Source organism: Pan paniscus, chromosome 18, assembly GCF_029289425.2.
Source record: "Pan paniscus chromosome 18, NHGRI_mPanPan1-v2.0_pri, whole genome shotgun sequence".
NCBI lineage: Eukaryota > Metazoa > Chordata > Mammalia > Primates > Hominidae > Pan > Pan paniscus.
Genome location: NC_073267.2, coordinates 82,177,434 through 82,191,298, shown reverse-complemented (window position 1 = coordinate 82,191,298; position 13,865 = coordinate 82,177,434). Strand labels below are relative to the sequence as shown.

The window sequence follows — 13,865 nt, the reverse complement described above, 5'->3', positions numbered from 1 at the left end:
GAGAACCTTAAAAAAAAAAAAAACAAAAAAAACTACAAAACCTGTCAATTTGACAATGTGGAAAGTAGATAAAGGAAAGAGAATGGATTATAACAAATAATGCAAAATAATATGGTAAATTAAGTCCAAATGGATTGGTAATCATAGTTAATGTAAACATATTAAACTCATGTATTAAAAGAGATTATTAGATCTGGTTTTTTAAACATCCAGTTATATGTTGCTTGCAAGACATAACTCTAAGCAAAACCATAAAAAGGGCTGAAAGTAAAAAGATAAGAACAAACAATAGAAATAATATCAGTATGTCAACTTTCTTTAGTTAATATAAAATGGAATTTAAGATACAAAGTGTCAACAGGATCAAAGGGAGACCTATATAATAAAAAAAAAATGTATCCAGAAGAAATAACAAACATACACTTAAATGCTCCTAATAAACATCCAATAGACATATAAAATATGTCTATACGGTAAAAACTTACATAACTGAAGGAGAATTAAACTCACAGTCATTCCTCTATTGGAAACACAGAGATTAAACAGATAAAAAATCACATTTCTGCAACAAAAATGAGTATGTTTGAATAAATATGTCTATATATGTTTTAAAAATACTAGAACTTTGGATGCAATGGTGTATGCCTGTAATCCTAGCTACTCGGGAAGCTGAGGTGGGAGGACTGCTTGAGCCTAGGTGTTTGGGAGCAGCTCGGGAAACACAGTGAGACCCTCTCTCAAAAACCAAAACAAAACAAACCTAGAACTGTATCAGGTCTAGGGAGGGGAAATAGTATTCGCTACCCCTTAAGTTTTGGTGAAGAAGAGAAAATTTCTAGCAGTTTATTCCTATACACAAGCAACACACAATTTAAAACATATATTTTTGGTTTGTTTTTTAGAGACAGGATCTCATTTTTTTTTTTCCCACTTCTTGCTGAGAGTCCATGATTTTTAGTTTCAAGACTTATTTGTTTTCTCTGTTTTGTTTTGAGATGGAGTCTTCACTCCTTCGCACAGGCTGGAGTGCAGTGGCGTGATCTCAGCTCACTGCAGCCTTGACCTCCCAGGTTCAACTTCCCTGCCTTAGCCTCCCCAGTAGCTGGGACTACAGGCGTGCACCACTGCGCATGGCTAACTTTTGTATTTTTGGTAGAGAAGGGGTTTCACCATGTTGGCCAGGCTGGTCTCGAACTCCTGACTTCAGGTGATCTGCCCACCTCAGCCTCCCAAAATGTTGGGATTACAGGAGTGAGACACCGTACCTTGGCCCTTCCCCTTGAATCTGATTTTCAAAGTTAGGACATAAAAGGCTAAAGCCCCTACTTAGTTCTGTTGAACTGCCCATTCTGGAGGGAGACAGCCACCCCTATGAAAAATGCCACTCTCTTGAGGTTGCCACGCAGAAGCCATACATAGGTGCTTTGTTCACAGCCACAGATGAGCTCTCAGTTGACAGCCAGCGCCCCCTGCTGACCTTGTGAGCGAATCATTTTTGGAAATCTAACACAGAAGAGCTTACAGATGAGTAACAGACCCAGCCAGAATGAAAGATCCCAAGGGAAAACTCCCCAGCCATGGCCTCACTGAATTTCTGACCCACAAAACCAGGAGAAAAGTAACATGGTTGTTTTAATCCACTCAGTTTTGGGAGTAATTTCTTATATGCCGCAATTGTAATTGGAGCAGATCTGAATAAAGAAATACACATTTCTTGTTTGTTCTGGGAGTCAAGTACCAGAAGAAACAGTTCCATGTTTTTTTGCCTTTAGGCATTTTAATGTAAGGACGTGGTGTTTGGTTGATAGAGCCACTGAGGCTGGAGCACAGTGGCTGTATCTCGGCTCACTGCAACTTCCACTTCCTGGGTTCAAGCCACTCTTCTGATTCAGCCTCCCAAGTAGCTGGGACTACAGTCTCATGCTACCACGTCTGGCTAATTTTTGTACTTTTGGTAGAGATGGGGTTTTGCTATGTTGGCCAGGCTGGTCTCAAACTCCGTGCCTCAAGTGATTTGCCCACCTCGGCCTCCCAAAGTGCTGGGATTACAGGTGTGAGCCACCATGCCCGGCTAGGACATGGTGTGTGGGCCTCTTACAATCATCTTGTTCCCATGAGGAAAAAGCCGAGAGCCCTAATATTGAACCAGAAAGCTGAAGATAAGAAGAAGGTCAGATAGCAGAGGTATATTCTCCTAGGAATATTCTCATCTTTAGCATTCAGGAGACATAGAAAGATACATGGATACCTAGAAAGATACAGAAGTTGATACGTACATTATACCGTTCTCCTGGTCTGTGAATTCACCAGTACATTGCTTCAATTATTTTGGTTTACTAGCATCTTTGCATTTTTTGAGATGGAGTTTCGCTCCGTTGCCCGGGCTGGAGTGCAGTGGCAATCTTGGCTCACTGCAACCTCTGCCTCCCAGGTTCAAGCAGTTCTCCTGCCTTAGCCTCCCGAGTAGCTGGGATCACAGGTGTGCACCACCACGCCTGGCTAATTTTTGTATTTTTAGTAGGTCTTGCTATGTTGGCTAGGCTGGTCTTGAACTCCTGACCTCAAGTGATCTGCCTGCCTCAGCCTCCCAAAGTGCAGGGATTGCAAACATGAGTCACGGTGCCTGGCCAGTTTACTAGTGTCTTTGAAAGTCAGTTGAAGGCTACAGCCCTCTAATACTTTCCTTTATTTTTATATTTTGTTCTCATAAATATTTGCATCATAGAAGTAGTGGTATCCTTTTTATATTCCATTGATCTGAGTGATTCTTTTATTCCTAGATATCTTAGTAAATTTATAAATGATTCTCTAGGTAAACAGTTTCAGAAAATAAGGGCAATATTTATAATTTTTATACTGCGAATCTCTTTTTGTCTTCCTTCTGATTTTTAAGGTAATGGTTACACCATTTACAACCACAACAGTAATGCTTATGTATGTTTGAAATAATACATTAATAAAATGTTAATTTGCATTAAAAACAATTCAATCATGAACAATTCAATTAATAGTGAACATCAATATTCACTGTTAATAGTAATTTTCCAACAGTACCTAAAGGAAAAGAGCTCTCTCTTTGAAACTGGGATGAAGACCCGGTCAAGCTCACAGTCTCCGAGGTCCACAGCCAGCCAGCAATTGCACAGGAAATGCCACTTCCTCTTAACTGCCATGTCACAGACAATTACCTGGCTGACATACCTATAGTAAAATGAAGATAACCACGTTAGGGAGATGGGCTTGAATCAGTTGTCTGTAGTAAGACGTAATCTCAGACCATTAGTAAACTGTCCAAGTAAATGAACTGTTTCATTGCAAGGCAAGAACTAAGGAAAGGAAGGAAAGTTGAGGCCAGACATGGTGATGCACACCTATAATCCCAGCACTTCGTGAGGCTGAGGCAGGCGGATTGCTTGAGCTCAGACATTTGAGCACAGCTTGAGCAACGTGGCAAAATCCCAACTCTACAAAATATATAAAAATTAGCTGGGCGTGGTGGTGTGCACCTGTAGTCCTGAGCTACTTGAAAGGCTGAGGTGGAAGGATTGTTTGAGCCCGGGAGGTCAAGGCTGCAGTGAGTTGAAATTGCACCACTGCATTCTAGCTTGGGTGACAGAATGAGACTCTGTCAAAAAACACAAAAAGAAAAGAGAGTAGATCTTATCTTTCCTTTCCCAACTTCTAAGGGAGTTCATGTACCAGACACCAGACTGCAAACCTTTCTCACCTATGAATAGATCAGTATGTATCTACACATTTTATAACCTTTCTCTGTCCCATATGTGACAATGGCTTGCCACCTTTTCAAATATCCCATCTGCCTTTCATCATCAGGGGGCATAAATGGGGTGTAGTCTTTATCATTTACATTAATGACTTCTCACTCTACTTAGTCTCATCTCCGCTTCACAGGCCTCATCTCCACTTCACAGAGCCATAGGCCCTGAGAGCTCATCCTTTTCCCAACCACAGTGTTTTATCACTAATTTCTCCGCTAACTTCAGCCGTTCACACCCCTGTCCTCTGGGACACCTGATTATTCAACCTGTTTGATTTCACCTCACAACTATTCGGCAAACCTCCTCCTTTACTGTAATGATGCTATTTTCCCCAAGGGTCTGTGTTTGTCATGAAACCACTTAAATTTCTCTCGTCAAAATCTTTTTTTTTTTTTTTTTTTGAGACAGAGTCTCACTCTCTTGCACAGGCTGGAGTGCAGTGGTGTGATCTTGGCTCACTGCAACCTCCACCTCCCAGGTTCAAGCAATTCTCCTGCCTCAGCCTCCCAAGTAGCTGGGACTACAGGAAGGAGCCACCGCGCCCGGCTAATTTTTGTATTTTTAGTAGAGATGGGGTTTCACTGTGTTATAGCCAGGATGGTCTCGATCTCTTGACCTCGTGATCTGCCCGCCCTGGCCTCCCAAAGTGCTGGGATCACAGGCATGAGACACCATGCCTGGCCAGTTCAATGTATTTTGACAAACGTTTATACACCAGCACCATCAAAATATCACCCCCAAAAGCTCCCTATCCCTCCTTCCAGTCACCTCCTGCCCCCTCATTCCTGGCCTTAGGAGAACAATGATCTGCTGTCCTCTGTCTTTATAGAATAGTTAGCCTTTTATGGAATTTTATGTGTGTGGAATCATATGCTCTCTCTCTATATATATGTATTTTTTTTTTTTTTGAGGCAGGGTCTTGCTCTGTTGCCCAGGCTGGAGTGCAGCGGTGCGATCTTGGCTCACTGCAACCTCCACCTCTTGGGCTCAAATGATTCTCCCGCCTCAGCCCCCCAAGTAGCTGGGAGTACAGGCATGAGGCATCACGCCCAGCTAATTTTTGTATTTTTTTGTAGAGACAGAATTTCACCATGTTGCCCAGGCTGATCTCAAACTCCTGACCTCAAGTGATCTAACCACCTTGGCCCCCCAAAGTGCTGAGATTAGAGGTGTGAGCCACTGTGTCTGGCCTATACATTCTTTATGTACAGCTTCTTTCACTAAGCATAATTTAAAAAAATTCATCCACGTAGTCACATGTAACAATCGTTTTCTTTTCATTGAGTAGTATTACATTGAATCAATACACTAACATTTGTTTATTCATTCAATAGACATTTGTGATGTTTTCTGTTTTGGGCTACTAATAAAGCTGCTATGAATATATGTGTACAGGTCTTGCAGTGGACACGTTTTTGTTTATCTTGGGTAAATACCTATGAGTGTGATTTCTGGGTCACATGGTCAGTGTATGTTTAACTTCACAAGAAACTGGCAAGCTGTTCTCTGAAGTGGCCATACCATTTTACACTCTCACTAGGGGCGTGTGAGTGTTTCAGTTGCTCCCCATCCTCCCCTAAACTTGGTTTTGTGAGAATTTTTTTTTTTTTTTGGAGATGGTCTCACTCTGTTGCCAGGTTGGACTGCGGTGGCACCATCTCTGCTCAACGCAATCTCTGCCTCCCAGGTTCAAGCAATTCTCCTGCCTCGGCCTCTCGAGCAGCTGGGATTACAGGCATTTACCACCATGCCCGGCTAATTTTTGTATTTTTAGTAGAGACAGGGTTTCACCATGTTGGCCGGGCTGGTCTCGAACTCCTGACCTCAAGTGATCTGCCCGCCTCGGCCTCCCAAAGTGCTGGGATTACAGGCGTGAGCCACTGTGCCTGGCCTTTTGTGAGAGTTTTTAATTTAAGCCATTCTGATGGATGGCTAGTGCTGTCATTTTCATTTACTGATGACTAACCACGTTGAACATCTTTTCAAGTGCTTACTATACATTATTCACCTTTTTAAATAAAACTGGAAGGATGGTTTACAAGCTGATTTGTGCATACTGGAACAGAATGGAAGCAGCAAGGAAGTTATTAGGCTCTACCAGCCCAGTGGCTGGTATGTCTAGCTAGGGGGAAAAATGTATTTTGCTAACAAATTTAGGCAGACCGTATGCTCTTTGTGGGTGGGCAACATGTGGCAACAGATTGAGTGCCTGAGCCTTAAGACTTCTACTTCATTTTTCTCTTTTTTCCTAACTCCAAGGAACCAGTAATCCTCATTCTTAATTAATTGTATCATCTACTTTCTCTAGCACCTCTCCTAATTCTGGGTGCTGCTGAAGGAAGATACTGAATCATTCAAACCTAACACGTTAGGTTCAAGGACTTTATCATCGTCTAGTTATTTCTCTAACTCCTTAGGCACATCTCATACAGTAATTCTTTCTCCTTCCTTAAGATCTTGACTTTTTTTTTTTTTTTTTCCTTCCCTCCGAGACAGGGTCTTGCTGTTGCCCAGGCTGGTGTGCAGTGGTGCAGACATGCTCACTGCAGCTTCAACCTCCGAGGCTCAAGTTATCCTCCCACTTCAGTCTCCTGAGTAGCTGGGATTATAGGTGCACACAACCATGCCTGGCGATTTTTTTTGAATTTTTTTTTTTGTAGAGGTGGGGTCTTCCTATGTAGCTCAGGCTGTTCTCAAACTCCTGGCCTCAAGTGATCTTCCTGCCTTGGCCTCCCAAAGTATTGGGATTACAGGCGTGAGCTGCTGCGCCCTGCCCTTAAGCTCTTAAATTTGACTCAAAGTTTGACTGTCAGTAGATAGTTGTTTACTAAAGTTAGTCTTTAAGGATATTTTTTCATATTTAGAAATACTTTTAATTTGTGGCACTTTCAGGCAATATTTCATGGTGTTATTTGCTGTTCACAATCATGACATTTAATGAAAATGAGATTAGTGAAAACAAAGCATCTATTATTCTACTATCCAAAAAAAATCACATTGTTAATCTCTCACACTTCTTTCCAGGGCTTATTCTGTGTAGACAGCTTTGAAACTGAAATCTAATAGTCATTTGTTACTATTTGGCTCAAAGCTTTACTGTGATTTATTGTGGTGATCTGCTTTCTTCTCTCTTGGATCCACAAGGCAGCAGCAACAGCCAACAGGATGTAAGTACTCACCAGGAGGGACTGACGCCAGAATTGTCATGCCAGAGCCGAAGGCTGTGCAGGTCCCCTAGAGAGGTCCAAGTGGTGAGAAGGAAGACATCCAGGCCCCCTCGTTCAAAGACTGTCTTCTGGGGGTCACAGAGGTGATGGGGCTCACTCCGTCCCTCTGATCCATAGAGGGTGATGACAACCTACAATGAGACAGGGAAAGATAAAATATAAGGAATTTTAACACAATTCTTTGGGTTTATCCCTAAGGAGAAAGACGAAGACATAGAAAACTATTTAGATCAAGTATTTCGGATCTTAGACAAGCATAGATAATTCTTCATATATGCAGTATAGATATATTTTTTCTGACACGAAGTCTTGCTCTGTCACCCAGGCTGGAGTGCAGTGGTGTGATCTTGGCTTAGTGCAACCTCTGCCTCCCAAGTTGAAGCAATTTTCGTGCCTCAACCTCCTGAGTAGCTGTGATTATAGACATGGGCCATCACGCTCAGCTAATTTCTGCATTTTTAGTAGAGAAGGGTTTTCACCTTGTTGGCCAGGCTGGTCTCAAACTCCTGACCTTAGGTGACCTCCCCACCTTGGCCTCCCAAAGTGTTGGGATTAAAGGCGTGAACCCCCATGCGCGGCCCACATGTACAGTTTAGAACTAGAAAATACCAATCTCTAGTCTCTTTTAAAGTGCTATTCGTTGCCAGGATATCACCAACTCAGAGTGTGTCTCATGTGGCAGAAGACACAAGGCAATGTGAAAAACATTTATTTCATTAACCTTAGCTGTTGTAGCAGCCCTTCTTCGATATCCAGTGTAGACCTGAATAAGGTAGTGAAATTGAGCGCTGGGGTCATTATCAGCCAGGACGGTGACCTTCACCTGCAAGAAAAGCAGAACCATGCAACTTACTAGGCCTCCACTTGGTATAGTTCCTGCCTCCTCCAGCTGAGGAGCAGGAGGATGAACTCCGGCAGGTGTCTGGCAGCCCTGCAGAAAGCAGGGCTGAGGTGTGGGCAGCAGACAGACACATGAGCAGACCTAAGTCACTAAAGTGGGGATGAAGCCTGAACCTCCAGGGCCTGTGCCTCTCAAGTGAAACAGTCATAGAATCACCCGATCAGGTCTTGGGCCTCTAAATCCTTCCACCTCCTTCCCACTTAGGTACAGTCACCAGATAACAGAGAATACCCAGCTAAATCTGCATTTCAGATAAACTATGAATAATTTGGGACACACTTACACTAACGATGCACTATTCATTTAAAATGCAAATTTAACTAGGTAGCCTGTATTTTTGTTTACTAATGCTGACAACCCTACACCCAGGGCAACAAGAAGTGAACACTTGGCGTATTCTAGAATTTCCAAGTGCAAGAAAACATAGGAAGAACAAACACATGGAAAGAAGAGGCTGTCAAAAGATTTTTGTTTTAAAAAACATGCCATATAAATTTCTTGTATATTATAGTTGTAGTCTTATTTTTTGAGACGGAGTCTTACTATGTTGCCCAGGCTGGAGTGCAGTGGTGCATTCTTGGCTCCCTGCAACCTCTGCCTCCCAGGTTCAAGTGATCCTCCCACCTCAGCCTCCTGAGTAGTTGGGACTACAGACATGCACCACCACAGCCGGTTAATTTTTGTATTTTTAGTAGAGACAGGGTTTCACCATGTTGGCCAGGCTGGTCTTGAACTCTTGACCTCAAGCGATCCACCTGCCTCGGCCTCCCAGTGTGCTGGGATTATAGGCGTGAGCCACCTCACCCGGCCAGTTACATTAAGTTACAATTTGATTTACATATAACTTTTTTTTTTCTGAGACAGAATCTCACTCTGTCGGTCAGGCTGGAGTGCAGTGGGGCGATCTCAATCTCAGCTCACCGCAACCTCTGTCTCCTGGGCTCAAGCAATTCTCCTGCATCAGCCTCCCGAGCAGCTGGGATTACAGGCACATGCCACCATGCCTGGCTTATTTTTGTATTTTTAGTAGAGATGGAGTTTCATCATGTTGGCCAGGCTGGTCTCAAACTCCTGACCTCAGGTGATCCACCTGCCTCGGCCTCCCAAAGTGCTGGGATTACAGGCGTGAGCCACTGCACCCGGCCAAGTTACATGTAACTTTCATATCCAATGTATAAAGTAAGATAAACTTGCATTTGACTTTAGTTAAGCTCTCTAGGTCTTTTCTTTTCTTTTTCTTTTTGGAGACTGGGTCTCTGTTGCCCAGGCTGGAGTAAAATGGCACAACAATAGCTCACTGCAGCTTCAAGGCTCCTGGGCTCAAGCGATCTTCCCACCTCAGCTGCCCAAGTAGCTGGGACTACAAGCATGCACCACCATGCCAGGCTCATTTTTTTTTTTTTTTTTTGTAGTAGAGACAAGGTCTTGTTATGGTGGCCAGGCTGGCCTTGAACTCTTGAGCTCAAGTGATCCTCCTGCCCTGGCCTCCCCAAGTGTTGGAATTACAGGCATGAGCCACTACACCTGGCTAGTGTTTTCTTTTGGCTCATTCCTGACCTAGAAGGAGTCCTGCAAGGTCCAATCTTGGAACCAAAGGAAAAAAAAAAATAGAAAAAGTTCTCAGGTCTTGAGACAGCAGACATGAAGATAAATTTAAGAAAAGTTTCACTTGAATTTCTATACCTCCCAGTACCAGGCTTCCTGCTGCTTTTGACGAAGGTGTTTTTTCCCTCATCTTATTTAATTACTCAAGACATCATGGCAAATCTGTTGAAATCAAAGTCTCATTACCTTCTGCATATCTGCTTGATCCTTTTTCCGAGCCCACAAAACTGTGATCACATAAAATCCTAAAAGGCTGGCCAGCAGTGACACCCCAACAGGATTGTTGGTCACACGAAGGAACAGTTTGATCGTGTCTTCAACATTCACGGTCCTGGGCACGACAAAGAAGTCGCTGGCAAAGAAGGTCAGGTGGTTACAGAGACACTGTGTCCTCAGAATTGTGCTCTGTGGCCCAACCTGGAATTAGAATCAAGACTTTGATTCTAGTCGGACAGAGTGCTAAGGAGGGGACAGACATAAAACAAACACCAGCAATTTAGAGATGGAAAGAGGTACCTGGTTCTCTCATTCACAGCTGGTGATGGCGTAAATTGATATAACCAATGTGGAAAGCAATTTAGCAACATCTAGTACAGCTGAAGCAGAACAAACTCTTTGAATCCTGCAATTCCAGTTCTGAGTGTATACATGTTCTAGGGGAACTGTGCACATGTGTATGAAGATATACGAAAAGGAATGTTTTGTCACCTTTGTCTATAATTATCAAAAATAGGAAACAACTTACATGTTCAATAGCAGAACATACAAATTAACAAGTACATAAGTAAGCAGAGGCAAACTGATGGAATTCTATACAGCAGTTAAAAATGAATGAATCAGCGGGTGTGGTGGCTCACATCTGTAATCCTAGCACTTTGGGAGGCTGAGGCAGGTGGATCACCTGAGGCTAGGAGTTTGAGACCAGCCTGGACAACATGGTGAAACCCCATCTCTACTAAAAATATAAAAATTAGCCAGGCTTGGAGGCGCATGCCTGTAGTCCCAGCTACTTGGGAGGCTGAGGCAGGAGAATTGCTTGAACCTGAGAGACAGAGGTTGCAGTAAGCCGAGATCACACCACTGCATTCCACCCTGGGCAACAGAGCAAGACTCTGTCTCCAAAATAAATAAACAATAAATAAATATAAAAATTTTTAAAAATGGATGAATTAGAGGTAGATGTATCAACATGGATAAATGCTAAGTGAATAAAACAAGAGATATGTACAGTATAATGCCATTTGCACAAAGCCTAAGAAGCATGCAAAACACTTATTTATCTATTCATTGTCAGTTTCCCTCTCCAGAACGTCAGTTCATGAGGCTATTGTCTTGTTCACTGCTGTGTCTCTAGTTCCTAGACTTGGGCATGGCACGTAGAAGACACTCAATAAATATTCGGTGAAAGAATGAATTCCCCCCTCAAATTCAGGCCAGTAGTTACCCTTTGGTGGAAGGGAAGGAAGGAGAGAGACTAGAGAGGGATACACAGAGGGCTTAAATTATTCATGAGTGTTTTATTATTTAAGAAAATATGAAGCAGAGCAAAATACTAACTTTGATAAAGCTGAATATGCATTCAATGTTTTTTATTATTCTTTATGGCTTTCCATATGTTGGAACATTTCTGCATAATATTTAAAAATATGTCAGTAGGTGATTACATGGAAGCTACCAATTCTGTGTTTGGTTTCGTGGGTGAAAAGCCTCCAGTACTGTCATTACGACTACTTATTTCCATGGCACAGAATTAAGTCCTGGAGGCCCAATCAAGTCTGCCTTTGGAAGAACTCTTGCGCTGTACATGGGGCAGCTCAATTCCTTTCATGGAGTCCAAGCACTTCAACGTGCTTCAAGGAGGTGGGAAATATCCGATGCCTTCTGCAATCAACTGGTCTGTGCTGTGAGAGGAGAAAAGCTCTCAAGCTTCTCTACTCAAAGTATGGTTTCCCTAACAAGCAGCACTGGGATCAGCTGGGAGCTTGTTAGAAAGGCCTGACCAGAGCTACTGCTTCAGAATCTACATTTTAACAAACTGATTACAGATTTGCTTGATAGCCATTGTCCAGCTATGACTGCCTAAGGCTATGAATGGTGCAGATGCCTTCCTAAGAATCCTCTCTCTGTCATGCCTATAATTCCAGCACTTTGAGAGGCCAAGGCGGGCAGATCACCTGAGGTCGGGAGTTTGAGACCAGCCTGACCAACATGGAGAAACCCCATCTCTACTAAAAATACAGTAATTAGGCCGGGCACGGTGGCTCACACCTGTAATCCCAGCACTTTGGGAGGCCGAGGCGGGTGGATCACGAGGACAGGAGATCGAGACCATCCTGGCTAACACGGTGAAACCCTGTCTCTAATAAACATACAAAAAATTAGCCGGGTGCAGTGGGGGGTGCCTGTAGTCCTAGCTACTTGGGAGGCTGAGGCAGGAGAATGGCATGAACCTGGGAGGCAGAGTTTGCAGTGAGCCAAGATCGCGCCACTGCACCCCAGCCTGGCCGATAGAGAAGGACTGGTCTCAAAAAAAAAAAAAAAAAAAAACAGAAAAAAACAATAATTAGCTGGGTGTGGTGGTGCATGCCTGTAATCCCAGCTACTGGGGAGGCTGAGGCAGGAGAATCGCTTGAGCCCAGCAGGGCAGAGGTTGCGGTGAGCCGAGATCATGCCATTGCACTCCAGCCTGGGCAACAAGAGCGAAACTCCGTCTAAAAGTAATCATCATCCTCCTCCTCCTCCTCCTTCTGGCCTCCCAAAGTGCAGGAGGGAGGACTGCTTGAGCTCAGAAGTTCAAGACCAGCATGGGCAACATGGCGAGACCCTGTCTGTTCAAAAATCTAAAACATTAGCCAGGCATGGTGGCACATGCCTGTGGTCCTCATTACTTGAAAGTCTGAGGCAGGCGGATCTTTTGAGCCCAGGAGGTTGAGGCTGCAGTAAGCCGTGATCATGTCACTGCACTCCAGCCTGAGGGACAGAATGAGATCCCACCTCAAAAAAAAAAAAAAAAAAGAAAATTATCTTTCCTTCTCTTTCCAATCTAGATGGCACTTTCTCAGCTCTTTTTAGAACAGCTTGCTGATTTGCAAGACCTTACACCACATTCTTTGAGCAACCAAACCAGGACTTTCATCAGGCAGGATCTCACAGAATCACGAGTGTGCAAATATAATAGTGCTGGTTTAAAGCAGTTGGACACCAGGAACAAGGTGATAATTACAAAAGTGACAACCTGTCCTCACCTGGCCTGGAACGTAAAAGAATCTGAGAATGTATTTCTTGAGCTACGAAAGTTCTCTTTCGTTTAGCAAGAGGTTTCATTTTACCCACCCACAACATATTTAATACTTGTAGAACTTTATGGCTTCCACACGCTATTTTATCCACACTTGTCAGATCCACCCTGGACTGTGTTTGAGAAAGAAATCACAAAGATAAAGCACAAAGCTGCTCCTGCTTCGAAGAGGCACACTTGCCCTGCCCACCACACACAACCCTCCTCCCTCCTTTTGCCCAGGCAGAGTTATTTCAAACCACCTGATTATTTTTCTTTCTGGGCTGCCCCAAATGAGATAACGGATGCATTGGGCTTAACAGTGGCTATGGCAGGAGAGAGGCCCAAGAAGCGGCTCAGTTTCTTACTTGGCATCCGGCGCTGCTCCATGTCTGGTTGTGGATCTCCCAGTAGTAACACTGAGTGACGGCGGTGATGACCGAGACCAAGCTGGGTGTCTGCTGAGCACCCTCCTCCCTCTCACTCAGCACAGCTGTTATATAGTAGGTGCCAATCCCGTGCTGTAGATGCTCTGGAGTCAGCACCCACGTGTACTCCTCATCTTAGAACAAAGAAGAGTGCTTACTTGTATATCACATGGAACAAAAACACCATTGAACCTCTCTTCTAAAGGATCTATTATTAATATTTTACAAATGAGACCATGATAAAACTAGAGTCACAAATGATTTGAAAGAAAATGACCAGTGATACAATCCCGGGCTCTGGATTACTACTGTTCCAGTAAAGAACTATAGTCTTTTGGCCAGGTGTGGTGACTCACGCCTATAATCTCAGCACTTTGGGAAGCTGATGCAGGCGGATCACTTGAGGTCAGGAGTTCGAGACCAGCCTGGTGAACATGGTGAAACCCCATCTCTACTAAAAATACAAAAATTAGTGGGGTGTGGTGATGTGAGCCTGTAATCCCAGCTACTCAGGAGGCTGAGGCAGGAAAACTGCTTGAACTTGGGAGGTGGAAGTTGCAGTGAGCTGAAATCGCACCACTATACTCTAGCCTGGGCAACAGAGTGAGATTTTGTCTCAAAAAAAAAAAAAAATATATATTCTTCTGG

The 13,865-nt window shown here is 43.6% G+C and overlaps 1 protein-coding gene across 1 annotated transcript in view; it reads right to left on the bottom strand.

The window, feature by feature from the left end:
• Window positions 1-13,865, bottom strand: part of PKD1L3 (polycystin 1 like 3, transient receptor potential channel interacting) — a 79,236-nt gene that overhangs the window by 39,224 nt on the left and 26,147 nt on the right. The window contains exons 12-16 of the mRNA XM_003829498.4: window positions 13,158-13,351; window positions 9,699-9,929; window positions 7,728-7,829; window positions 6,959-7,137; window positions 3,055-3,201 (exon numbers count right to left, since the gene is read on the bottom strand). Of these exons, the coding sequence (XP_003829546.1) occupies window positions 3,055-3,201; window positions 6,959-7,137; window positions 7,728-7,829; window positions 9,699-9,929; window positions 13,158-13,351 (853 nt within the window). The remainder of the gene's footprint in view (window positions 1-3,054; window positions 3,202-6,958; window positions 7,138-7,727; window positions 7,830-9,698; window positions 9,930-13,157; window positions 13,352-13,865) is intronic.